Below are 27,071 nucleotides of genomic sequence, written 5' to 3' on the forward strand. Positions count from 1 at the left end.
TTGGGCTTGATATAAAGGGCACTGGTGGGAAAAGTTATAGGTAGGTTGTTCCTGGTTCCCTCTGTGTGTACGCAGAATGGGTCTGGGAAATTCTGGCCCTTGCCAGGATGCAGGCGTAACAACTAATCCCCCAGGGTATGTTTCTAATGACATTCTTCTAGGACAAACTTCCCAGGACCATCTTTGTTTCAAGACCCTGAGATTGTTCTGGGAACTTCCGAAACTTCCCTGGGGCCCCCTTTGCTTGGGAGAGAACACAGGCAAAGGAGTTAAGTGAGCAAAAGAAACTGTCAAAGTTTAAGCAAAGATAAAGTGTAAAGGTAGTTATTTCTTGCACATGAGAATCTGATTTCTGTATCAATGAAAGATTTTAATTCTGAGATAAATAGCATAAGTCTGGCTTGCTGGGGAATATGGAAAGGAAGGGCTCAGATTAAGGGATGTGGCACATTCATCAGGAGAGAGGTCTCCACAGTCTCCTGCCCCTCCTGGCCTGGTCTTTCACTGTGGTGTCCGGCCTCTGGGAAGAACTTCTATGGGACACTATTTCCACTTGCGCTGTCACTAGGTGACCAGGTATGGGACAGAGGAGCATCCAGTGACCCCCAACTCTCCTCCTTCCCTTCGACCTGTGAAAAAAGTGAAGATGACTGGGCACATACTCCAGTGTTGCCTGGTACAGCTCAACCTCGTTGGTCAGCCAGAAGCACCGGCTGCATGACAAAGGCCTGGCTAGAGACGTCATGAGCAGCTTTCTTCGTGTCCCCGGTCCCTGGCGTCGGTGATGTTAGCACTTGTGCCTGTGTCCCAGAAGGAGGTCAGTTCTGCCCATATCAGTCGATGCTTCTCACCGGTTTCAGATAAAACTTTCACCTAATGAATTGTGTGTTAGCACTGGAGCCTGGATAAGCTCCTTGGGGTCTGGGAACCTTAGATGAAATATTCCTCCTTCGCCCTGCCCTGGGCTGAGTTGCTCTCCATCTGGAGGACGGCGCCGGGCTCGCCTTCTGCAGGTTCGTAGGTGATGTAGCTGCCTTTGTTCTTGTACAGGTAAAAGAAGATCAAGATCACGACTGAGAGCAGCGTGAGGAAGACCACTGTGATAACAACTTGGAAAGGAGAGGGAAAATGCAGAGATGTTTCAGGATTGAGGACGTCTCAGTAACTCACAAGGTCCCCTGCATTAGACGATTCCCTCACTCTTGGTGAGGATCCTCCTGCTGAAGTTAACTAGCGTCCACTTCCAAATCCATATTCTCCCACCAAGCCCGACTTCCTTGGTACATGATATTTGGAGTCTCTTTGTGCTTAGGGACACAAGGCTGTTGATTTCTGACAAAACTGAACTCCCTCTCAACTAGTTCCTGATGATTATGATAGAAACAGGAAGGAGGGAAACAGGAAATCGCTTATCCCAACAGGAAGGGTTTTAAAATTCATAGCCTCCGGTAGGGGTTTCTGATCCCTCCCATCCCCTTTCTCACCCACTCAACAAACTGCACACATCCTTATCCCTACCCCCATACTCAACTGTAGTGCCCAGATGCACTGCAGCTATTTGTGGCCACATCCCAACCTGTCATTTACTGGCAGTACCTCTGACATGAAGCCTCTAAGAGTCTTTTATAACCTTGTGTGTGTGTGTGTGTGTGTGTGTGTGTGTGTGTGTGTGTGTGTCTAATATAACTTGCATGCCAAAACGAACCCATTAATGGATTTGGTCTAATTTGTGGTGCTTTCCCATGTAGGGAAAATCCTGGTCTATCACATTGTCTCTGGAGCAACAGAGCCCCTGAGCTCAGAAGGTGCCTTGATTTGGCTCAGAGCCTGTTACCTGCAATGAGTGCTGTGCTGGCTTCAGCTTCTGGGGACAGGGCCTCAGTGGCCTGTAGGATTCGGGTGGCCATCAGTTCTTCTGGAAAATTTAGCAAAGTGGAAAAGGAAATGGGGTGAATTCTTTTGTTCTAAAACACATGTTTGTCCTTCAATTTCACTACCCCACCTTCCTCCCTCTTCAGACTTTTATCATTTAACTCGTATAGGACCATCTGTATAGAAAAACCTCGACAATAGAGGAGAAAACAAACCACCGCCAAAGATGATAAACATTTTGATGGATTTCTCTCTAACATAGTGGTTAAAGTATGGGCTCTAGAGCTGACTGACGAGGTTCCAATCTGAGCTCTTTTTTTTTTTTTTTGCAGTACGCGGGCCTCTTACTGTTGTGGCCTCCCCCGTTGCGGAGCACGGGCTCCGGACGCGCAGGCTCAATGGCCATGGCTCACAGGCCCAGCCACTCCGCGGCATGTGGGATCCTCCTGGACCGGGGCACGAACCTGCATCCCCTGCATTGGCAGGCAGACTCTCAACCACTGCGCCACCAGGGAAGCCCCAATCTGAGCTCTTTTACTAGCTGTGTGATCTTCAGAAAATTACCTAACCCCTCTGTGCATCAGCATCCTCATCTGGAAAATAGAGATAATAGTACCTACTTTATAGGGTTGTTGTGACATGTATTAAGTAATTCAATAAGGGTAAGCTATTATTAGGAATACATTTTTGCATAAATGAGATCAAATGATAAATGTACAGGGCTTCCCTGGTGGCGCAGTAGTTGAGAGTCCGCCTGCCGATGCAGGGGATGCGGGTTCGTGCCCTGGTCCGGGAAGATCCCACATGCCACGGAGCGGCTGGGCCCGTGAGCCATGGCCGCTGAGCCTGCGCGTCCGGAGCCTGTGCTCTGCAAAGGGAGAGGCCACAACAGTGAGAGGCCCGAGTACCGTAAAAAAAAAAAAAAAAAGATAAATGTATATACATGTATATATCAATATATTTATATTATATGCCACATGCATTTCTTCACTGTTTTTATAAACTCTTTGTAAACATTTTTTAATAATGAAATAATGCTCCTTCCCTTATTAAAACCTTTTTCTATGCTTCCAGAGTAAGCCCTGCAATTTGAAAGGTTCTGAAATAAGGCCTCTCCTACCCTAAAATATATTCCATATCTCCTTCTGCTATTGGTCTATCTGTCCTTCAGAGCCTGAAAGTCCCACTCCTAAAGTCACTACCCAGACTTCTAAGTGTTTCCAAAAGAAGTCAGGAAGCCCTTCAGTTCTCTCCTAGTTAGCATTTTAGTGTAGGGGTTTGAAAAGGTTAGTTACTGCAGGACAGAGGTATCCTGGGGAAAACAGTCTGACTGACCCTAAAATCACCCACAGGAGGCACCTTAGTATTCATTCAATAAACAATAATAGCAGCACTCATTAACTCTCTACTCTCTGCCAGGTGTGTGCCAGGCACACTGGGGGCAAGCGAAACAGACATGGTCCACCTTCCCCGAGGCTCAGCCTCCACCACAGCAAGTTAACAGTTAAGAACTGTGATATGTGTGGCAAAGGCAACATCTGGAGCTTAGGAGGGCATGTGGCAGAGGGGCCTGAGCTAGTCTTCCAGCAGAACAGCCTCCTCAGGAAGCAGGATTTGAGCTGGGGGCTGAAGCAGGGGTAGGAGTTTACAGGATGAAAGGGGCGGGAGGTGGGGCACATTCTAGGCAGCGGGAAGAGCCTGGATCAAAAGCTCCAAGATGAGAGGACCCAAAGGCCAGTGTGGCCGGAGCACAGGGCCTGAGCCTGATTCCTGTCTCTCGCCCAACACCTTCAGGATTCCATCCAGGACGAGGGAAATTCAGTCACTAGCGGTGGTCTGGTGAGCCTGGGAGCAGTGCCAAGAGGGGTCAGTGGTGTTGAAAGACCTTCTCACACAGGCCAGGGGAGGCTTGTTGAACCGTCCTGGTCTTGCCACAGGAAAAAAAGCAAGATGTGGGCTGCCTGGATCGCCACCCTGCTCCCAGGGCCAGGCCAAACCCTTCTCCACTCTTTCTTTAGGAGCGGTGATACAGTCAGCTACTTTGTGGCTTCGGGCAATTCAATGGATTCATCCATCCATTTTCACCTGTAACCAGTAGGAACTATATAAACCAACTCCGCAGGGCTATCGTGAAGGCTAAATGAGAAAACGTGCAGGCAAGCATCATGAAAAGGGAAAGCCGCTCTAGGTTTGAATCCTGCCCCAGTGTAGTCCTAGGTAACCTTGAGGAAGTTACCAAACCTCTCCGAGCCTCAGTTTCTCTCCCATGCGTAAAAAAGGAGTGTGGTAGGCAGCTTCTAAGATGAATCCCAATGATTCCCACCTCCTGGTGTTTATATCCTTGTGTAAGCCCCTCTCCCCGTGTGTCAGCTGGACCCAGTGACTAGGTTCTAACAAACAGAATACAGCCAAAGTGATGGGCTATCACTTCTGAGATTATACTGTGACTTCCATCAAAGATAAGCCCTGAAGCTTACCCACCTGACCACTGCTTCAGACCGCTGCCCCTCACCATGCACGCTTTCCTCCCCCAAATGTCCTGGGGCTGGACACCATCTTCCCACCATTGATCTAGAGTTCTATACAGCTGCTCTCAGTTTTGTCTTTCTTAAACATTTGAGAACTTAAGATACACAAAGCACCGAGAAGAATAATGTATGTACAGAAGCTTCAATAAAAAGATGTGTAAGATTCAGTTCAATCGATCAACAAGAATTTAGTTTGCACCTACCATGTGCCAGAGGCACTGTCATAGATTCTGGGCAGGCAGCAGTGATGAGGGTCACCAGGGACCCAACCACAGAGCTGAATTTTAGTGAGGCTTCAGAGAACAGATATGTATGAGTCCTCGGAAAGAGAATCCAGGAGGGTAGATGACTCCTAGTTGGGAAATTCTGCAAATAATCCCAATTATAACAGCTGCCATTTGCTAAGTCCCTGCTTTGTGCTGGGCATTTCGTATACATAATTATTAATCCTTAGAATACCAACCACTTCACAGCAGGTGTTTTTATTTGCCAATGTGGACCCTGAGGCCCGGGAAGAGTTAAGTGACATCCCTTGTATTACATATGAAGGAACAGTGGATGGAGCCAAGATCTGAATCCAGGACTAGCCCCTCCAAAGCCCAAGCAAGGTATTTATACTAAGCCTTCCTACCACTGTCCTTTTCTTTTCTTTTCCAATAGGGAAAAAGAGGAAGAGGTAACAAAAGATAACAATGAGGCAGCACAACGAGCTTTCCAAAAGTGCAAGGTTTTAAAAGATATGGACAGTTGCGGAAGAAAAACCAGAGGACCACAATCAAATACAGACCGTTGCATTACAAAGAGTGCTCCTATAATGTGAACTTGCTCACAGGCGACGGGTGAGCAGGGAATTATATCAGAATGATATCAGTCACGTTGGTTCATATGCAACCTCAAGCTTTCTACAACTGAAGAGTACATTTCATCAATAAAGACCTTAAGAAACATAAAATGCACTAGAAGTACCTTCCTTGGACACAGTTATCAGTTGGTTTCCACTTATATTAAGCCATCTGGTGACACACTAAGTACAAATGAAGGAGGTACAAAAAACAATTACTTCTATACACAAACGTTAGAAGAAGGCAGAGCCATGTAAGAAATTTACCTTTATATGAAATCTACCTCTATGAGAAAACACTAGAAGAAGGCAGATCCTACATCAGATTTTTATTTTTGATGAAAATAATCTCTGTTGAAAGTTAAGTCTCTCTGGAACCAACTTCTAAAAGGAGGAAGCACACTCCCCAGGGCACAGGGGGTCTAGGACAGACAGGGATTCAAGGTTCAATGCTGGTGGAGATTTAACTGCCAATATTTTAATTCAGACTGTTGTATTTTTAGGGTTCTCATTACAATGTTTCATAAGTTTTGAGTGTTCTGTCCCAATTCTGTCTTTCCTGTAAGCCCATTTCCAGTAATGTGATTTCAGAATTTGAATCTTTTCAAAAATGCACATAAAGGTTAAAAGCAGAAACTTAAAAGAATAGTGTCAGGAAGCTCTATACAGCTCAAGTTGGCAAACACATTGGAAGGACAATTTTAAAAGTGTTATATTTGGAGCAAAAACAAGGAAATGGGCCAGGCTTGCTGTCTGGGCCTGAACAGAGGTAACAGAGAAACTAGAATTCTCCCAGCCCATTTTGCCTCTGTCTCCTATCAAAGAGAATGATTTCTGCACTACAGGAGAGCAGGAGCCTTGGTGACGTGGGGAAGTAGGCTCAAGAGAAGGGACACAACCCAGAAAGCACCAAGCTAATCTAAAAGGGATCCAGGTAAGTGACAGCCAAGGGCACCGAAAGAACATGTAAATGGGATCGCTATTGATGATACAGGAGCTTCTGAGAAAGACAGAGGGGCCAGGAGCCTGAAGGGCCAAAGAAAGAGGTGTATTCTGTAAACAACTGGTGAAATTGATATAGTTCCTCAGCAAAATTCTAGAACAAGTTATAAGGAACTGCTTTGGGGGTCCTGAACTTGAAACCACAAGCATTAAGAGTTAATGTGAGACCACTAGGAGCAAGCTGGGTCAGACAAGTCACACAGCCTTTTTAGACTGAGGTTCCAGGTTCATAGACAGAGAAATTAAAAGGCTAATTCAACAAGTATTTACGGAGTGTGTACTTCGTGCCAGGGTTCTTTCAAGGTCCTGGGCATACATTAGTGAACACAACAAGCAAAAATTCACACCTTCACAGTTCCTTAAAAAACTAAACAGAATTATCATATGATCCAGCAATTTTACTTCTGAGTATCTACGCAAAAGAAATGAAAGCAGGAACTCAAACAGATATTTGTACACCAATATTCACAGCAGCATTATTCACAGTAACTAAAAAGTGAAACAACTCAAATGTCCATCAACAGATGAACAGATAGACAAAATATGGTATATATAAACACACACAATGGAATATTATTCAGCCTTAAAAAGGAATGACGTTCTGACACATGCTACTATGTGGATGAACTTTGAAGACATCATGCTAACTGAAATAATCCAGTCACAAAAGGACAAATATCATATGATTCCACTTGTCTGAGGTACCTAGAATAGTGAAATTCATAGAGAGAGACAGTGTTATCAAGAGCTGGGAAGAGGGGAGAATGAGGAGTTATTGTTTAATGGCTACCATGTTTCAGTTTGGGATGATGAGAAAGTTCTAGAGGGATGATGGTGATGGTTGCACAACAATGTGAATGTACATAATGCCACTGAACTGTATCCTTTAAAATGGTAAATTTTAGGATTGGTTCAAGATGGTGGAGTAGAAGGACGTGCACTCACTCCCTCTTGAGAGAGCACTGGAATCACAACTAACTGCTGAACAATCATCGACAGGAAGACACTGGAACTCAACAAAAAAGATACCCCACATCCAAAGACAAAGGAGAAGCCACAATGAGATGGTAGGAGGGGTGCAATCACAATAAAATCAAATCCCATAACTGCTGGGTGGGTGACTCACAAACTGGAGAACACTTATACCACAGAAGTCCACCCAGTGGAGTGAAGGTTCTGAGCCCCATGTCAGGCTTCCTCACCTGGGGGTCTGGCACTGGGAGGAGGAATTCCCAGAGAATCAGACTTTGAAGGCCAGCAGGATTTGATTGCAGGACTTTGACAGGACTGGGGGAAACAGAGACTCCATTCTTGGAGGGCACACACAAAGTAGTGTGCGCACCAGGACCCAGGGGGAAGGAGCAGTGACCCCATAGAAGACTGAACCAGACTTACCTGCTAGTGTTGGAGGGTCTCCTGCAGAGGCGGGGGGTGGCTGTGGCTCACCACGGGGACAAGGACACTGGCAGCAGAAGTTCCTCCTTGGCATGAGCCATCCAGGAGTCTGCCATTAGCCCCACCAAAGAGCCTGCAGCCTCCAGTGGTGGGTTGCCTCAGGCCAAACAACCAACAGGGAGGGAACCCAGCTCCACCCATCAGCAGAGAAGCAGATTAAAGTTTTACTGAGCTCTGCCCATCAGAGCAACACCCCGCTCTACCCACCACGAGTACCTCCCATCAGGAAGCTTGCACAAGCCTCTTAGATAGCCTCATCCACCAGAGGGCAGACAGCAGAAGCAAGAAGAACTACAATCCTGCAGCCTGTGGAACTAAAACCACATTCACAGAAAGACAGACAAAATGAAAAGGCATAGGACTATGCACCAGATGAAGGAACAATATAAAACCCCAGAAAAACAACTGAATGAAGTGGAGATAGGCAACCTTCCAGAAAAAGAATTCAGAATAATGATAGTGAAGATGATCCATGATCGAGGACCTTGGAAAAAGAATAGAGGCAAAGATCAAGAAGATGCAAGAAATGTTTAACAAAGACCTAGAAGAATTAAAGAACAAACACCTAGAAGAATCAAAGAACAAACAAACAAAGATGAACAATACAATAACTGAAATAAAAAATACACTAGAGGAATCAATAGCAGAATAACTGAGGGAGAAGAACGGATAAGTGACGTGGAAGACAGAATGGTGGAATTCACTGCCATGGAACAGATTAAAGAAAAAAGAATGAAAAGAAATGAAGACAGCCTAAGAGACCTCTGGGACAGTATTAAATGCACCAACATTCTCATTATAGGGGTCCCAGGAGGAGAAGATGGAGAAAAAGGACCCAGGAAAATATTTGAAGAGATTATAGTCGAAAACTTCCCTAACATGGGAAAGGAAATAGCCACCCAAGTCCAGGAAGCACAGAGAGTCCTAGGTAGGATAAACCCAAGGAGAAACACGCCAAGACACATATTAATCAAACTGACAAGAATTAAAGACAAAGAAAAAGTATTAAAAGCAACAAGGGAAAAATGACAAACAACATACAAGAGAACTCCCGTAAGGTTAACAGCTGATTTCTCAGCAGAAACTCTACAAGCCAGAAGGGAGTGGCATGATATATTTACGGTGATGAAAGGCAAGAAGCTACAACAAAGATTATTCTACCTGGCAAGGATCTCATTCCGATTCGAAAGAGAAATCAAAAGCTTTACAGGCAAGCAAAAGCTAAGAGAATTCAGCACCACTAAACCAGCTCTACAACAATGCTAAAGGAACTTCTCTAAGTGGGAGACACAAGAGAAGAAAAGGACCTACAGAAACAAAACCGTAACAATTAAGAAAATGGTAACAGGAACATACATATTGATAATTACCTTAAACATGAATGGATTAAATGCTCCAACCAAAAGACACAGGCTTGCTGAATGGATACAAAAACAAGACCAATATATATGCTATCTAAAAGAGACTTACTTCAGACCTAGGGACACATACAGACTGAAAGTGAGGGGATGGAAAAATATATTCCATGCAAATGGAAATCAAAAGAAAGCTGGAGTAGCAATACTCATATCAGATAAAATGACTTCAAAATAAAGACTGTTACAAGAGACAAGGAAGGACACTACATAATGATCAAGGGCTCAATCCAAGAAGGAGATACAACAATTATAAATATATATGCACCCAACATAGGTGCTCCTCAATACATAAGGCAACCGCTAACAGATATAAAAGAGGAAATTGACAGTAACACAATAATAGTGGGGGACTTTAACACCTCACTTACACCAATGGACAGATCATCCAGACAGAAAATTAACAAGGAAACATAAGCTTTAAATGACACAATAGACCAGAAAGATTTTTTGTGTGTGTGCTACGCGGGCCTCTCACTGTTGTGGCCCCTCCCATTGCAGAGCACAGGCTCCAGACGCGCAGGCCCAGGAGCCATGGCTCACAGGCCCAGCCGCTCCGCGGCACGTGGGATCTTCCCGGGCCAGGGCACGAATCCGTGTCCCCTGCATCGGCAGGCGGACTCTCAACCACTGTGCCACGAGGGAAGCCCAACCAGAAAGATTTAATTGACATTTACAGGACATTCCATCCAAAAACAGCAGATTACACTTTCTTCTCAAGTGCACATGGAACATTCTCCAGGATAGATCACATCTTGGGTCACAAATCAAGCCTTGGTAAATTTAAGAAAAATGAAATCATATCAAGCAGCTTTTCCGACCACAACGCTATGAGATTAGAAATAAATTACAGGGAAAAATGTAAAAAGCACAAGCACATGGAGGCTAAACAATACGTTACTAAATAACCAAGAGATCACTGAAGAAATCAAAGAGGAAATCAAAATATATCTAGAGACAAATGACAATGAAAACACGACGATCCAAAACCCATGGGATGCAGCAAAAGCAGTTCTAAGAGGGAAGTTTATAGCAATACAATCCTACCTCAAGAAACACGAAAAAACTCAAATAAACAGTCTAATTTTATACCTAAAGGAACTGAAGAAGAACAAACAAAACCTGAAGTTAGTAGAAGGAAACAAATCATAAAGATCAGAGCAGAAATAAATGAAATAGAAACAAAGAAAACAATAGCATAGATTAATAAAACTAAAAGGTGATTCTTTGAGAAGATTAACAAAATTGATAACCTTTCGCCAGACTCATCAAGAAAAAGATGGAGAGACTCATATCAATAAAATTAGAAATGAAAAAGGAGCAGTTACAATGGACACCGCAGAAATACAAAGCATCCTAAGAGACTACTACAGGCAACTCTATGCCAATAAAATGGACAATCTGGAAGAAACGGACAAATTCTTAGAAAGGTATAACCTTCCAAAACTGAACCAGGAAGAAACAGAAAATATGAACAGACCAATCAGAAGTAATGAAATTGAAACTGTGATTAAAAATCTTACAAAAAACAAAAGTCCAGGACCAGATGGCTTCACAGGTGAATTCTACCAAACATTTAGAGAAGAGCTAACACCCTTCCTTCTCAAACTCTTCCAAAAAATTGCAGAGGAAGGAACACTCCCAAACTCATTCTATGAGGCCACCATCACCCTGATACTAAAACCGGACAAATATACTACAAAAAAACAAAATTACAGACCAATATCACTGATGAATATAGATGCAAAAATCCTCAACAAAATACTAGCAAACAGAATACAACAACACATTAAAAGGATCATACACCATGATCTAGTGGGATTTATCCCAGGGATCCAAGGATTCTTAAATATAAGCAATCCAATCAATGTGATACACCATATTAACAAATTGAAGGATGAAAACCATATGATCATCTCAATAGATGCAGAAAAAGCTTTTGACAAAATTCAACACCCATTTATGATAAAAACTCTCCAGAAAGTGGGCATAGAGGGAACCTACCTCAACATAATAAAGGCCATATACGACAAAACCCACAGCAAACATCATTCTCAATGGTGAAAAACTGAAAGCATTTCCTCTAAGTTCAGGAACAAGACAAGGATGTGCACTCTCACCACTATTATTCAACATAGTTTTGGAGGTCCTAGCCATGGCAATCAGAGAGGAAAAAGAAATAAAAGGAATACAAACTGGAAAAGAAGTAAAGCTGTCACTGTTTGCAGATGACATGATACTATACATAGATAACCCTAAACATGCCACCAGAAAACTACTAGAGCTAATCAATCAATTTGGTGCAGTTGCAGGATACAAAATTAACGCACAGAAATCTCTTGCATTCCTATACACTAACAATGAAAGATTAGAAAGAGAAATTAAGGGGAAAATCCCATTCACCACTGCAACCAAAAGAATAAAATACCTAGGAATAAACCTACCTAAGGAGGTAAAAGACCTGTACTCAGAAAACTGTAAGACACTGATGAAAGAAATCAAAGATGACACAAACAGATGGAGAGATATACCATGTTCTTGGATTGGAAGAATCAATATTGTGAAAATGACTATACTACCCAAAGCAATCTACAGATTCAGTGTAATCCCTATCAAATTACCAATGGCATTTTTCAGAACTAGAACAAAAAAATCTTAAAATTTGCGTGGAGACACAAAAGACCCCGAATAGCCAAAGCAATCTTGAGGGAAAAAAAAAACAAGAGCTGGAGGAATCAGACTCCCTGACTTCACACTATACTACAAAGCTACAGTAATCAAGACAATGTGGTACTGGCACAAAAACAGAAATATAGATCTTTGGAACAGGATAGAAAGCCCGAGATAGACCCACACACCTATGGTCAACTAATCTATGGCAAAGGAGGCAAGGATATACAATGGAGAAAAGAGAGTCTCTTCAATAAGTGGTACTGGGAAAACTGGACAGCTACATGTAAAAGAATGAAATTAGAATCCTCCCTAACACCATACACAAAAATCAACTCAAAATGGATTAAAGACCTAAATGTAAGACTGGACACCATAAAACTCTTAGAGGAAAATATAGGAAGAACACTCTTTGACATAAATCAGAGCAAGATCTTTTTTGACCCACCTCCCAGAGTAATGGAAATAAAAACAAAAATAAACAAACGGGACCTGATGAAATTTAAAAGCTTTTGCATAGCAAAGGAAACTATAAACAAGACGAAAAGACAGTCCTCAGAATGGGAGAAAATATTTGCAAACGAATCAGTGGACAAAGGATTTATCTCCAAAATATATAAAAGCTCATGCAGCTCAATATTTAAAAAAAGAACCCAATAAAAAAATGGGCAGATGGGCTTCCCTAGTGGCGCAGTGGTTGAATTTGCCTGCCGATTCAGGGGACACAGGTTCATGCCCCAGTCTGGGAAGATCCCACATGCCGCAGAGCAGCTGGGCCTGTGAGCCATGGCCGCTGAGCCTGCGCGTCTGGAGCCTGTGCTCCTCAACGGGAGAGGCCACAACAGTGAGAGGACCACGTACTGCAAAAAAAAAAAAAAAAAAAAAAAACTAAAAATAGAATTACCATATGACCCAGCAATCCCACTCCTGGGCATATACCCAGAGAAAACTGTAATTCAAAAAGACACATGCACCCCAATGTTCATTGCAGCAGTATTTACAATAGCCAGGTCATGGAAGCAACCTAAATGCCCATTGACTGGACAAAGAAGATATGGTACATATATACAGTGGAATATTAGCCATAAAAAGGAACGAAATTGGGTCACTTGTAGAGATGTGGATGGACTTAGAGACTGTCATACAGGGTGAAGTAAGTCAGAAAGAGAAAATCAAATATCATATATTAATGCATATATGTGGAATCTAGAAAAATGGTACAGATGAACAGGTTTGCAGGGCAGAAACTGAGACACAGATGTAGAGAACAAATGTATGGACACCAAGGGGGGAAAGCAGGGGGGCAGGGGTGTGGTGGTGTGATGAACTGGGAGATTGGGATTTACATGTATACACTAATATGTATAAAACAGATAACTAATAAGAACCTGCTGTATAAAAAATAAAATTCAAAAAAAGTAATTAAAAAAAGGTAAATTTTATGTTATGTATAATTTTACCACACCTTAAAAAACATTTTGTCATACAATATACATCATGAGGGGGGAAGACGGACAATAAACAGGTTAAAGAAGTAAAAGATATACTATATTAGATGTTGGTTAGTGCCATACAGAAAATAAAATCAGGAAGGGGGATAAGGAGTTGGGATGTGGATAGGGGTGGTCAGGGAGTGTCCCTGACGAGGCGACTTGAGTAAAATAAACACCTATAGAAGGAGAGGGAGGCAGCCATGAGGAGACGTGGGAGAGGAACATTCCAGGCAGAGGGAACAGCAAGTTCAAGGTAAGGCCATCAAATACTGAAAAGCACCTGGAGCCGTCACAGGCTCAGCATGTTAAAGGTGCATCATGGAGGTCACTTGGAAGGAGCAAAGGGGAGCGGAGGAGCAGGTGAAGTCGAGGGGGCTGTAGAAGAGGGGTGTTGAAGGTCATGGAAAGCCTTTGGCATTTTCAGTGAGTGAGATGCAACCCTTTTAGAGGTTTCTGAGCAGAGACTGGATTTACATTTCAAAGGGGTGCTTCTCAAACTCTGCAGTGCATAAGAATCTCCCAGGGAGCTTGTTAAAATGCAGACTATAGGGGCTTCCCTGGTGGCACAGTGGTTAAGAATCTGCCTGCCAATGAAGGGGACACGGGTTCGAGCCCTGGCCCGGGAAGATCCCACATGCCGCAGAGCAACTAAGCCCATGCGCCACAACTACTGAGCCTGCGCTCTAGAGTCCACAAGCCGCAACTACTGAGACCGTGTGCCTAGAGCCCGTGCTCCGCAACAAGAGAAGCCACCGCGGTGAGAAGCCTGTGCACCACAACAAAGAGTAGCCCCCACTCACTGCAACTAGAGAACGCCCCCATGCAGCAACAAAGACCCAACGCAGCCAAAAATAAAAAAATTAAAATAAAATAATGAAAAAAAAATACAGACTATGGTTCATTAAGTCTAGGGTGGGGCCTGAAATTCTAAAGACTACCCTTTTGAAACACGGAGACCATCATGGTGTAAGGAAGACCAGTCTGGCTCACTGGAGGATAAGAGGCCACATGGAGGAAAACTGAGGCATCCCCAGCTCAGCCGACAGCCAGTACCAACTGGTAGACATGTGATGGAGGTCATTTTGGACCTTCTAGCCCAGTGGACCTTCCAGCAGATTGCAGCTGCATGAGTGAGCACTGATGAAAACAGCAGAGGAGTGCCCAGCCAACTCCCAGAATGGTAAGAAATAATAAATTGCTGTTGTTTTAATTCACTAAGTGTTGACATGGTTTGTTACACAGCAATAGGTAATTGAAACAGAAACTGAGTTTTAAAGGATCTCTTTGCATGTGGACAACGGGCTGTGGGAAGGTGGAGACAGGAAGAGAAGCAGATTATACCCAGCACATGGGCACAGCTGAATCCACCCAAAGTGGGGAGTCTTTTTCTAGTTTGCACAAAGGCACTGGCTGGGTCTAGCAGCAGTCCCGTGAGAAAGCAGTGGGATTCTGGAGACTTCTTGGGTGGTCCAGTGGTTGAGAATCCACCTTCCAAGGCAGGGGATGTGGGTTCGATCCCTGGTAGGGGAACTAAGATCCCACATGCTGCGGGGTAATTACCGAGCCTGTGTGCTGCAATGAAAGATCCCACATGTGTCGACGAAGATCCCACATGTCGCGACAAAGATCCCGCATGCTGCAACTGAGACCCAATGCAGCCAAATAAATGAATAAATAAATTTTTAAAAAAATTTTTTTTTAGAAGAAAGTGGTGGATTCTGGATATATTCTGAAGTTAAGGCTGAGGATGTGGGGTGAAGTCACGAATAACACCAAGGTTTGGGGCCTGGGTAACTGGAGGGAGAGAAGGCCTGCTGTTACCTGAGATGCAAAGCCTGCAGGTGGAACAGGTTTAGAGGGGAAGATCCAGAGTTCAATTTTGGACATGATTGCAGACATCAAGACTGGAATTTGGGGGAATTCACTGGTGGTCCAGTGGTTAGGACTGCACTTTCACTGCTGAGGGCATGGGTTCAACCCCTGGTCAGGGAACTAGGATCCCATGAGCTGTGTGGTGTGGGGAAAAAAAAAAAGACTGGAATTTGGGGAAGAGGTCTGGATTGGAGATTTTAAAAGTCAGCATCTTTACAACCATGAGACTGAATGAGATCACCAAGGGAGTAAGTACAGATAAAGAGGACCAAGGACTGAGCCCAGGGAGGAAACAGCAAAGGAAGCTGAGGAGTAGCAGCCAAAGAGACCAAGTACAAGGACCACCAGGTTTTCCCACAGAGGTCATGAGTGACCTTGACAAGAGAAGCTTGGTGAAGTGCTGAGTATAAACGCCTGGTTTAGAGTGGGTTCAAGAATAAAAGAAAGCAACCTAAGTGTCAATTGACAGATGAATGGATAAAGAAGATGTGGTGTATATATACATACACATAAACACACACACACATGCATGCACGCACACACACACACAATGGAACTCAGCCATAAAAAGAATGAAATAATGCCACTTGCAGCAACATGGATGGACCTAGAGATTATCATACTAAGTGAAGTAAGCCAGACAAAAACAAATATATGATATCGCTTATACGTAGAATCTAAAAAAACAAAAAAAGCAAATGAACTTATTTATAATACAGAAATAGACAGACAGACACAGAAAACAAAGTTATGGTTACCAAAGGGGAAAGGGGGGGAGGGGTAAATTAGGAGCTTGGGATTAACAAATACACACTACTATCTATAAAATAGATAACCAACAAGGACCTACCATATAGCACAGGACACTAAACTCAGTATTTTGTAATAACCTATAAGGGAAAAGAACCTGAAAAAGAATAGATATATATGTATAACTGAATCATTTTGCTGTATACCTGAAACTAACACAACATGTAAATCAATTATACTTCAATAAAAAAAAAAAGAAAGAGGAAAAAAAGGGAAGGAGAAGCACTGAAGGCAGAATATAAACTTTTTTTTTCCTGTAAAGTTGAGCAGGGAAATAGGGCTATAGCTGGAGGGGGAAGAGAGTTCAAGTTTTTTGTTTATTTTTGCTTTTTTTAGATGGGAGAAATGACAGCCTGTTTATGTATGGACAGGAATGACTCAGATGAGAGGGAACAACTGACGGCTGGAGCCATGTCCTTGAAGGGATGGGACCCAGTGCACGGATGAAGGGATTGGTTGCAGACACCAGAGACCATTCATGACTAATGTGCACATGGGCACAGAGGTTGGCAGTAGATACATGGGGGGAGTGGAGTCTTTGGCAGTTCTCTTCTGAGAACTTTAATTTGCTCCAGAAAATAGCAGGCCGTGTCATCAGCTGAGAGTAAGCATGGGGAGAGGGTTAGACGAGTTGAAGGTGCTGCCTGAATAGCCAACGTCTCATCCCAGAACCGTGATAGAGTGTTGCCAATATCCCTGTGGAGTAACACAGCCTGGCTTTATTAAGGACTAAGTTGGGTAGGGACTTCCCCGGAGGTCCAGTGGTTAAGATTCCACCCTCCAATGCAGGGGGCACGGGTTCTATCCCTGGTCCGGGAACTAAGATCCTGCATGCTCTGCAGTGCGGCCAAAAATTTTTTTTAAAAAAAAGGACTAAGTGGGGAGGAGTAACTGGCCATCAGGGAATGGAGTGATGCCACTCGAAACAGAGCTTCTTCCACTGGGATTTGACCTTCATTCTTTTTGAATTGATATTATTATGTCAGACCATGCCAGGGCCAAATTAAGGCCTTTGTGTAATTCAAAATAAAAATACGGACTTCCCTGGCGGCGCAGTGGTTGAGAGTCCGCCTGCCAATGCAGGGGACACGGGTTCGAGCCCTGGTCTGGGAAGATCCCACATGCCGCGGAGCAACTAAGCCCGTGGGCCACAACTACTGAGCCTGTGCTCTGGAGCCCGCTAGCCACAACTACTGAGTCCACATGACACAACTACTGAAGCCTGTGCGCCTAGAGCCCGTGCTCCACAGCGGGAGAAGCCACCGCAATGAGAAGCCTGCGCACCACAATGAAGAGTAGGCCCTGCCCGTCTCAACTAGAGAAAGCCCGCACACAGCAATGAAAACCCAACACAGCCATAAATATATAAATAAATAATAAAAATAAATAGTTATTTTTAAAAATAAAAAAATAAAAATACTAAATCACAAGACAGTTATAAGAAAGTCCGATAATACATTTTCCCTTTATGGTAACAACTCTTGGCTTTTTTGCTTGTTTTTAAAATATAGTGAGGGAATTCCCTGGCTGTCCAGTTGTTAGGACTCTGAGCTCTCCCTGCCGAGGGCCCAGGTTCAATCCCTGGTCGAGGAACTAAGATCCCACAAGCCAGGAAGCACAGCCAAAAAAAAAAAAAGTGAATATTAAGTCCTTTGTGAGAGCTTTTGTTTTGGTGTTCTGCCTTACTGGTGCCTTCCACACAGGCTGAGTGTGGAAGGGTTTAGTGTCCTTTGGGTAAATACAGACCCCAGTAGACTCAGGGAAGGTTCAACAAATCTGTGAAGGATTCAAAGTTAGAGGGGCAACTAGTAAGCTGATAAACAAGAGATTTAAAATGACTGGAGAAATTGGCCAAATTGAACAAGATGAGAATTCAACACACACCTTGCTCTTAGGTCCGGGAAATCAACTACTCACAAATAATGGGGAAGCCACAGCTTAGCAGCATCTATAAAAGACTTACAGTGGGATCACTAGAAATTCACCGACACTGGAAGGATAGAACCCCAAATAGCAGCAGAGTGATAGGAAGGTTATAGAATTTTGGATGCTTTTTATTTTCTTTCTTTTCCTTTATCTTTCAAATTTCTTATGATGATAATGACTTTTATAATCATAAAATATTTAAAACTTGCTGTTATTTTAGGCACCATGAATATAAATGCGGTCTCTACAATGGCATCAACAGTGTAGCCCTACTCTGCACTATTCCTAGACTGCTGAGTTGCATCTGGGTGCCAGTTTTGAGCTGAGCAGCCAACACAGTGAATGGCTTGGAAACCATATCAGATCAGGAAAGCCTGCAAGAGAAAGCTGAGTGAAAACTTAGTTGGGGATGGAGGGTTAGGACTTGAATGCTGTCTTTGAATATACCAACGATGACCTGTACAAGAGAACTAATGGCAGAAACTAATGGGAGATGGATGTCTTCCCCAGAGAACGAAGAGCAAAACTGGGCAGATGCTTCATGGGGAACTGCAGAGAGAATTCCAGCACAGAACGGGTAGTTGAACTATCAGACCCTCAGTACCTTTCTCATCCTTAATGTTAGAATTTTTATAAATTGAAAATGTTCTATCAGAATTCTCTACAAAATCAAATTTTCAAACTTGTGAACTCTCAATGAAGTCTGTAGTTTAATTAACAGTATCGTACCAATGTTGGGACTTCCCTGGTGGTCCAGTGGGTAAGAAGACTCTGCACTTATGGCTTCCCTGGTGGCGCAGTGGTTGAGAGTCCGCCTGCCGATGTAGGGGACATGGGTTCGTGCCCTGATCCGGGAAGATCCCACATGCCGCGGAGCGGCTGGGCCCGTGAGTCATGGCCGCTGAGCCTGCGCGTCGGGAGCCTGTGCTCCGCAACAGGAGAGGCCACAACAGTGAGAGGCCCCCGTAGCACACACACACACAAAAAAAAGACTCTGCACTTACAATGCAGAGGTCCCGGGTTTGATCCCTGGTCGGGGAACTAGATCCCACATGCATGCCGCAACTAAGAGTCCTCATGCTGAGACTAAACATGCCACGATGAAGATCTCGTGTGCTGCAACTAAGACCCAGTGCAGCCAAAATAAATAAATAAATAATTTAAAAATAAATTAATTAAAATTAAAAAGAATAATATATTAAAAAAAAAAACCAGTATCATACCAATGTTAATTTCCTGGTCTTCACAAATGTATTGTGGTCACCTCTATCGATGTCAAATGTACCAAATGACATTTGAGGAAACAAGGCTGAAGGGTATACAAACTCTCTGTACTATTTTTGCAACTTTTCTATAAATCTAAAATTATTCCAAAATAAAATGTCTATTAAAAAATCAAAAATTCAAAAGAATCTAAAAAAGAGTGGATATGTGTATATGTATAACTGATTCGCTTTACTGTACAACAGAAACTAATACAACATTGTAAATCAACTATAGTCTAATAAAAATTTTATAACAAATCAGGGACTTCCCTGGTGGTCCAGTGTGTAAGACTCTGTGCTTCCACTGCGGGGGGGCATGGGTTCGATCCCTGGTTGGGGAGCTAAGATCCTGCATGCCGTGCAGCAAGGCCCCCCCAAAAAAGTCAAGAATTTGAATTCTACTCCACACAGAAGAGCTTTTCTCAGACTAAAAGTCACAGGGTGTCCGAGCTAATGAGCTCCAGCCTTCGGGCTTTAAGTATCAGAACGATAATCTATATTTGTGACTTACAGTTTGCAAAACATACATTATTTTATCCCTACCCCAAGAATGTGATGTAAGTAGGGTTGTTATTCTCATTATGTACAAGCCAGAAAATTGAGGTAGCTCAGCAAGCTTCGTCAACCAGCCCACCATCACTCAGTGGTTGGCCCAGCTAGGCTTTAAATCTATCTCCTCACTTCAAGGTTCTTTGCAACTTCTGGGACCATCCCTGCTCTGCCTCCAGCTAAACATTTTGTTGATGTGTCCACTGGGTTTGGTTCTCAGAGTTTTATTGCAGGATGGGTGTTCACTAAAGCACTGTTTGCAAGAGTGACACATATCTGAATGTCTATCAGCAGAGGAATGATTAAATAAATGACAGGTCATTCATTCTGGAAATAGTACACAGTTGTTAAAAAGAATGTGGTAGATCTGCAATTACTGGGACAGAATATATGGTTAGACGAAAAAAGCAAATTGCTAGAGCAGTATGTGTTATATGATTACATGTTTGTAAAAAAATGTAAAGTAGGGCTTCTCTGGTGGCACAGTGGTTAAGAATCTGTCTGCCAATGCAGGGGACACGGGTTCGAGCCCTGGTCCAGGAAGACCCCAAATGCCGTGGAGCAACTAAGCTGGTGTGCCACAACCATTGAGCCTGTGCTCTAGAGCCTGCGAACCACAACTACTGAAGCCTGCGCGCCTAGAGAAAGCCCGCGTGCAGCAATGAAGACCCAATGCAGCCAAAAATAAATAAATAAATATTTTTAAAAAGAGAAAAAAAAAGTAAAGTAAAATAAAACTATAAACATACACACACACACACACACACACACACACACACACACACACACACACACACACACACACAAAGTCTAGAAGGTTATTCCCTGAGGGCCATGTAACAGCTTTGTAATGAAAGAACAACAACGAAGTAAACTAAGTTCAGGAAACCTGGCCTACAAGGGGGGAAATGGTTTACAGCTTTCCCTCCATTATCTCCTGTTCCTACCCCATTTCTCTCATGTCTCCTCTTCCAAACAAAGGAATAAGAATGTTACTTTGGGGACTTCCCTGGCAGTCCAGTGAGTAAGACTCCGTGCTCCCAATGCAGGGGGCCTGGGTTCGATCCCTGATCAGGGAACTAGATCCCGCATACATGCCTCAACTATGAGTCTGCATGCTGCAACTAAGAGTCTGCATGCCGCAACTAATAAGTCTGCACACCGCAATTAAAAGATCCTGCATGCCTCAATGAAGATCCCGTGTGCCACAACCAAGACCCAGCACAGACTAAATAAATAAATAAATAAATAAATAAGAAAGGCAATATACTAAGGAAAGAAGAAATATTTTTTTAAAAAAGAATGTTACTTTGTTCCTTCCCTTCTCAAGCTTAGAAAGACTGTAGCACCTATTTTCTTTAAGGAGGGAGGCCTGGGGCTGAGGACCACAAGATTTGAGATTTGAGGCTCCACCCAAATCCTAACCTACAGCAAATGAACTTCAAGATCTATTTGGTGGGCTTCCCTGGTGGCGCAGTGGTTGAGAGTCCGCCTGCCGATACAGGGGACGCGGGTTTGTGCCCCGGTCTGGGAAGATCCCACATTCCGTGGAGCGGCTGGGCCAGTGAGCCATGGCCGCTGAGCCTGCGCTCCGCAACGGGAGAGGCCACAACAGTGAGAGGCCCGCGTACCGCAAAAAAAAAGATCTATTTGGCTCACTCACCTTTTTTTTTTTTTTTTTTTTGTTAACCTAGATACCGGTTGGTTTGTTTGTGGCCCTTGTTCCTGGGCTAAATCTCTTATCACTGAGGCATCAGATCCTTTGCCACCTGAGTCTGACAACCTATTTATTTGCTCTAGCCCTGCCCAGCAAAGGGCGGCTCCCCCAATTCTCCTTTCCATGGGAACCCGCCCTAGAATTCTGCTCCCTTTCTCCTTCCTTCTCTTTCATGTGCCCCAGCCATGGGGTGGACTGGCTGAGAGCAGTATACCATGACAGAAAGAATACAGGACTTGGCACAACATCCTGCCTCTGCAGTTATTAGCTGTGTGACCTTGGGAAAATTTCCTAACCTCTGAAAATTTCTTAACTTCCCTGAACCTCAGTTTTTGCTTCTGTAAAATGAGAATGCAACGCGTTCACAGGGTTGTGATGAGGAATAAGCGAGATGAACAACACTGAGTGTCTAATCTAGAGTGAGGACAGCCTAGGATGTAGCTAGTGTGACGACATGGCAAGGGATGGGCTTCACCCAGTGGGGTAGGCAGAGTGGACAGTGCCTATTCCACCTCACTCTCCTTCCAAGAGGGCAACTTATGCACTAGGCACAGCAGGCAATGCGCCTAGGGTCCACCATACTTCTAGGGGCCCATGAAAATGTTTTTTAATGATCTTAATTTCTTTTTAAGTCAGAAGAAAAAAATTGAATGTTTATGTCAAGGAAATTATAATATTGCTATATCAATCAATTATAACCATTAATGACTTTATTGTATATTAATATTGTATTCTTCCTTATACCAACATAGTTGTAAAATACAATTTTTAACATATTACCTTTTTAAATGGAGGAATGGTCCACAAAGGCAAAAGTGCCAAGGGCCCCTGAAAGTTCTAATGTGGCCCTCACTTTCAGCCCTCTTAAAGGATTATCTCCTTTAGGAGATCTTTATAGATTGGGGAAAAGGGATGTGAGAGGGCATAGGTGGGGAGGTGGGGAAGAGACATGCAAGACCCTCAATGATCCCATTCTTCAAAGTACAAGCCCTCACCCTGTCTGTAATTTCTCCATTTCTGTCCCTGAACTTAGATTTGCTTGGACCCAGTGGGTAGGGGACTATATGATATGTCCTAAAATACCACTCCACTCATGTCATTTGTTGGGTTGAAAATTTAAATATACAACTCAACAACAACAAAACCAGACAACTGAAAAATGGGCAAGGACTTGAATAGACATTTCTCCAAAAGATATACAGTTGCCAATAAACACATGAAAAGATGTTCAACATCACTAATCAACAGGGAAATGTAAATCAAAACCACAATGAGATACCATTCACACCCATTAGGATAGCCACTATAAAAAATCAGAAAATAACAAGTGTTGTCAAGGATGTGGAGAAATTAGAACCCTATGCATTGCTGGTAGGAATGTAAAATGGTATAGCTACCCTGGGAAACAGTATGGCAGTGCCTCAAAAAACTAAACAGAATTACCACACTTCTGGGTATATACCCAAAAGAATTGAAAGCAGGGACTCGAAGAGATATTTGTACACCAACGTTCAAGCAGCAGTATTCACAACAGCCAAAAGGTGGAAGCAACCCAAGTATCTATTGATGTATGAGTGGATAAACAAAATGATATACATTATATACATATAATATTATTCAGCCTTAAAAATGAAGGAAATTCTGACACATGCTACAAAATGGATGAGCCTCGGAAATGTTATGCTAGTGAAATAAGCCAGACACAAAAGGACAAATTTTGTATGATTACACTTATACTAGGTACCTAGTCAAATTTATACAGATAGGAAGTATAATGGTGGTAGCCAGGGGCTGTGGGAAAGGGGGAATAAGGAGTTATTATTTAATGGATACAGAGTTTCAGTTTGGGAAGATGAAAAAGTTCTGGAGATGGATGGTAGTAACAGTTGCACAGCAATGTGAATATCACTGAATACTTAATACCACTGAACTGTACACCAAAAATTAATAAAAATGGTAACATTTATATTATGTTTATCTTACCACAAAATTTCAAAAAAAATGTATATAGTTCTGCTTTTGTCCAAGTCCTAATTTCTCAGCTGCCCAAGCAAGCATCACCTCTCTTCCTTACAAGAAGGTTTACTCTGTAGGTCCTCTGCCCTGTCCCCCAGAATACCTTGCAAGGTAAGTAAGCACAGTCTCTGTAGTTTCAGAAGTGGCGGCGCTACCTTTATCTGGAATCCCTGCTGCACCCCTCTTTGCCTGTATAAACCTCACCCATCCTTCAAGGGTAAGGGCTCCATCCCTTCCCCACTCATGAAGCCTGTACTAACTAATCTAGACTGCTGCCCATTTCTCCCTTTTCTTATCTCCAGCAGGCAACTAAGGGTCTGAATTGCTATATCACCAGTCACAGAGGACACTGCCTTTGACTTCCCCTGGGGTTCTCACTCACCTGTTTCCACATCAGTAAAGCAGAGAATGTCTGTCCTAATGACAAATGAGGCCGCATAAGGAAACAAAGGTGTATAGACCAACCAAGGTTTTGTTCCTCCCTTACCCTAATTAACATGTAATGAAAACAACCAATGAATATCTGATGGTTTGTCCAGCTCAGCTTGGTTATGAAATGAAAGGTAGGAATCCATTCTCATTCTCTCCTTTTTTTTTTTTTTTGGTGGGGAATCCATTCTTAACGTGAAGGGGAAAGAGGGGGATCCTTGACTAGGGAATGAGGGTAACAATAGTTCCGGGGAACAAGGGATTCTTGATGCTGGAGTGAATCATCAGAGGAGTGGAATTAGAAAGCAGGCAGACGGACTTTCCTGGCGGTCCAGGGGTGAAGACTCTGCGCTTTCAAAGCAGGGGGCACCGCGGGTTTGATCCCTGGTGGGGGCACCAAGATCCCACGTGCCGCAGGATTCCTTTCTAGGAATAGGTGGGCTTTTCTAACAAGCACCCAGTAATAATAACCGATGTTACTGAGTGCTTGCTAGATATGAGACACTGTGCTAGGTGTTTTACATGGATTACCTCATTTAATCCTCACATATAAGGTACTATTTCCCCCGTTTTACAAATGAGACTGGAGCTTAGAGGGTAGGTCACAAGGTCACAAAGCTCTAAGTGGTAGTACCAGGAAATCGGTCCAGGTCCATGAAACTTCAGATTCAAACTGCACTAAAGTGTGCACGCTGGTTGCCTTCTGCTTCCTCTCAGGACCTTTTCTGGTGTGAGGCAGGTGGAGTAGTGGGAGCCTTTCCACCTGGGCAGAGGGCTCAGGCAATTCCAGGACTGGGCTGGGGTGGGGCAGTTTAAGTGGGAAAGGCCTTCAACCTACCTCCTGGAGAAGGCGTGGTTGGGAGGCTACTCATCTCGGCAGGTGGACGGGCACCTGCAGGGAGGTGCAGATCTGTAGGAAGAGGGACAAAGAGCGGAATGAGGTGGATGGGCCCATGCCTGGGGCTGAAGACGACTGGAAATCCCAGGAAAGCCTTTGGAGCCAGGTTTTCCCGAGTCCCTTACCCAACTCTCCCCCCGCACCCCCCACCCCCGCCCTATTGAACGTCAATCCGGGGATCCTTTCACTGGGCCACCACATTCACCTAGGAGGTTTCTCAAGGCCTGAGAAAGTTAAGTAGATGTATGCAAATTAGCAGCGGACCCAGTTTCACTCAGGCGGGAAAACAGGTCCCCGGTTCTCTCCCACCCCTTAGTCTGGGGGGAGCTGTCCACTAGGTGTCAGGAGAGCGCAGGGAGGTCAGGCCCCCGGCCCAGGCTCGGGGCCGGCGCGGGGGCAGCGGCGGGGCCGGGCCGGGCCGGGCCGGGGAGCTAGGCGCCGGGCACCGGAGGGAGGGTCGTCAGTCGCCCTCTGGCCCGCCCGAGAAGGCCAGTTGTGGGGGCTCAGGCCTCCACCCCCGGTGCCCCCTCGGTCGTCCGCTGCAACGTCCGCGCGGTCCACCGAGCCCCGCTGGCCGGGCCCCCGCGGCCGCCCACCACCGGCCCGGCCGATACTCTCGCACCCTGAGGCCCTCGCGGCGTCCACGGACGTCGGGGCTCGAGCCCGCGGCACCGCCCCCCGCGCCCCGACCCCGGTCCAGAGCCCTCCTGCGTTACCCGCGCCAGGCAGGGCTCGCTGCGCTCCGAGGGCGGCTCGTCCCGAGAACCGGTTCCGAGCCGCCGCGACGGGAGGCTCCAGCCGAGGCCCAAGCTCGGCCGCTCTCGGTTTCAGTTCTTGACGCGGCCGCGGCGGCTGCAGCGTGAGTGTGGTCGACCGGGCTCGCCTGGCCCTCCGGCCCTGCCCGGCTCCCCACCTCCGCGTGCTCACCTTACCAGTCGGACGGGCTGCAGGGGAAGGGCAGGCGCCGCGCCGCGCCGCGCGTCCTGCTCAACTGGACGGGGGCGGGAACCGCAGGCACCGCGGGGACCCGCCAGGGACCCAGAGCTGAGGAAGCAACGCCGAGACGCTCTGAGTTAGCTGCCGAGGCCGGCCGGGGGCGGGGGGGCGGCCGACTGGGTGGGACAGGAAAAGAGGAGAGAAACCGCCCTCTGCAGGTTCCCTCTGCCCGCCGGGCCGCCTCAGCTCCCCCGGGAGGAAAGGCTGCTTTTCCTTCCCCGATTGTCACTTTACTCTCCATCCGGAGCCGCTTCCTCCCCCGCCTGCCTCGAGGCACCGGAGGGCACGGGATCAGAGTGAGCCCGGAGCTAATGGGATCTGTCCGCTTTCCCGCCATCGACGTTATTTGAATTTTCAGCAAATGTGCAAAATTACATTTACTTGCGTTTGCATATCACTTACGTAAATAGGTCTGTATCCAGAAGCTTGGAACATAAGCTAACTTAGTGGGCACACCCCGGGCCGGGGAGCGGGGTGTGAGGTGGGGAGAGGAACGATTGCCCCATTCGGATCTTCCTTGCCCGAATTCATCTGAGGCAGTGTAGTGTAGAGGTTAAGAGTGTTGTGGACTTTGGACTCAAACAGTCCCAGCTCCGCTGCTTCTTAGCTGTGTGACTTCGGGCAAATTACTTAACATCTTTAAAAGCTGTTCCCTCATCCCTGAAATGGGGGACTGAAAAATCATGTCATTTCATAGCGTGGTTCTAGCACCTGGGAAGCACATCAATTTAACTACTAATTAATGCCATAGTTTAGTCACCTCTTGACTCGCTACTTTCTGGCAGGAAATGTTCCCAAATTAATGAGAAATTCAATGAGTAAGGATGTAAAGCATAAACACAGGCTCTGGAATCTGCTCTGCTGTGTGATCTTAGACAGTTTTGTTTCATTTCTCTTATCTGGGGCAGTATCTACTGTGGGGATGGAATGAGTTAATATTGATACATTTAAAGCAATTCGAAGCTTACCTGGCACACAGTAAGTGCTCAGTAAATGCTATCTTGGCTTCCTGTTTAGGGTTAGAACTCTTGTGGTTATTCTGTCTTCCCTCCCAGTGATACAGAATTCTGTGCTTACTTCTTATTCCTGGGAGGCAGTCTCTAGGTTTGGGAATCAATATTTATTTATATAGATCGATAGAGACAGGAATTGTGCATGTTCATTTGGGAGACAAAGACTGAAAAAGTCTCAGAGAATGGGGGCACAGAGTGAGAAAAACAGCAAAGAAAGAAAGAAAAGAAGGGAGGGAGGGAGGGAGGGAGGAAGAAAGGAAGGAAAGAAAAGAAAGAAAGCATAGTTGCTTTCATTCTTAAAGGT

General features: G+C 44.7%; 1 protein-coding gene across 3 annotated transcripts; it reads right to left on the reverse strand.

Annotated features, from left to right (window-relative positions):
• Positions 1-349: 349 nt before the first annotated feature.
• SMAGP (small cell adhesion glycoprotein) lies at positions 350-25,957 on the reverse strand. 3 transcript variants are annotated; one of them, XM_067009305.1, is made up of 4 exons: positions 25,686-25,957; positions 24,699-24,770; positions 1,835-1,915; positions 350-1,109 (listed from the first exon to the last, which is right to left on the reverse strand). In XM_067009305.1, exons 2-4 carry the CDS (start codon positions 24,730-24,732, stop codon positions 931-933), a joined length of 294 nt encoding a protein of 97 aa, XP_066865406.1. In that variant the 5' UTR covers positions 24,733-24,770; positions 25,686-25,957; the 3' UTR covers positions 350-930. The 3 variants fall into 3 exon arrangements, with proteins under 3 accessions (XP_066865406.1, XP_066865407.1, XP_058938828.1); XM_067009306.1 differs by having other exon boundaries at positions 25,691-25,924; XM_059082845.2 differs by having other exon boundaries at positions 25,475-25,804.
• Positions 25,958-27,071: the final 1,114 nt, after the last annotated feature.

The sequence above is a fragment of the Kogia breviceps genome, chromosome 12 (genome assembly GCF_026419965.1).
Source record: "Kogia breviceps isolate mKogBre1 chromosome 12, mKogBre1 haplotype 1, whole genome shotgun sequence".
Lineage (NCBI taxonomy): Eukaryota > Metazoa > Chordata > Mammalia > Artiodactyla > Physeteridae > Kogia > Kogia breviceps.

Excerpts from the sequence above, each read along its gene's own strand:
- SMAGP (XM_067009305.1), bottom strand. The coding sequence starts at position 24,732 with ATGAGTAGCCTCCCAACCACGCCTTCTCCAGGAG. Across the intron at positions 1,916-24,698 it reads AACCACGCCTTCTCCAGGAG|AAGAACTGATGGCCACCCGA; the intron begins GTAGGTTGAAGG and ends TAAATTTTCCAG. Across the intron at positions 1,110-1,834 it reads CAGCACAGCACTCATTGCAG|TTGTTATCACAGTGGTCTTC; the intron begins GTAACAGGCTCT and ends CTCCTTTCCAAG.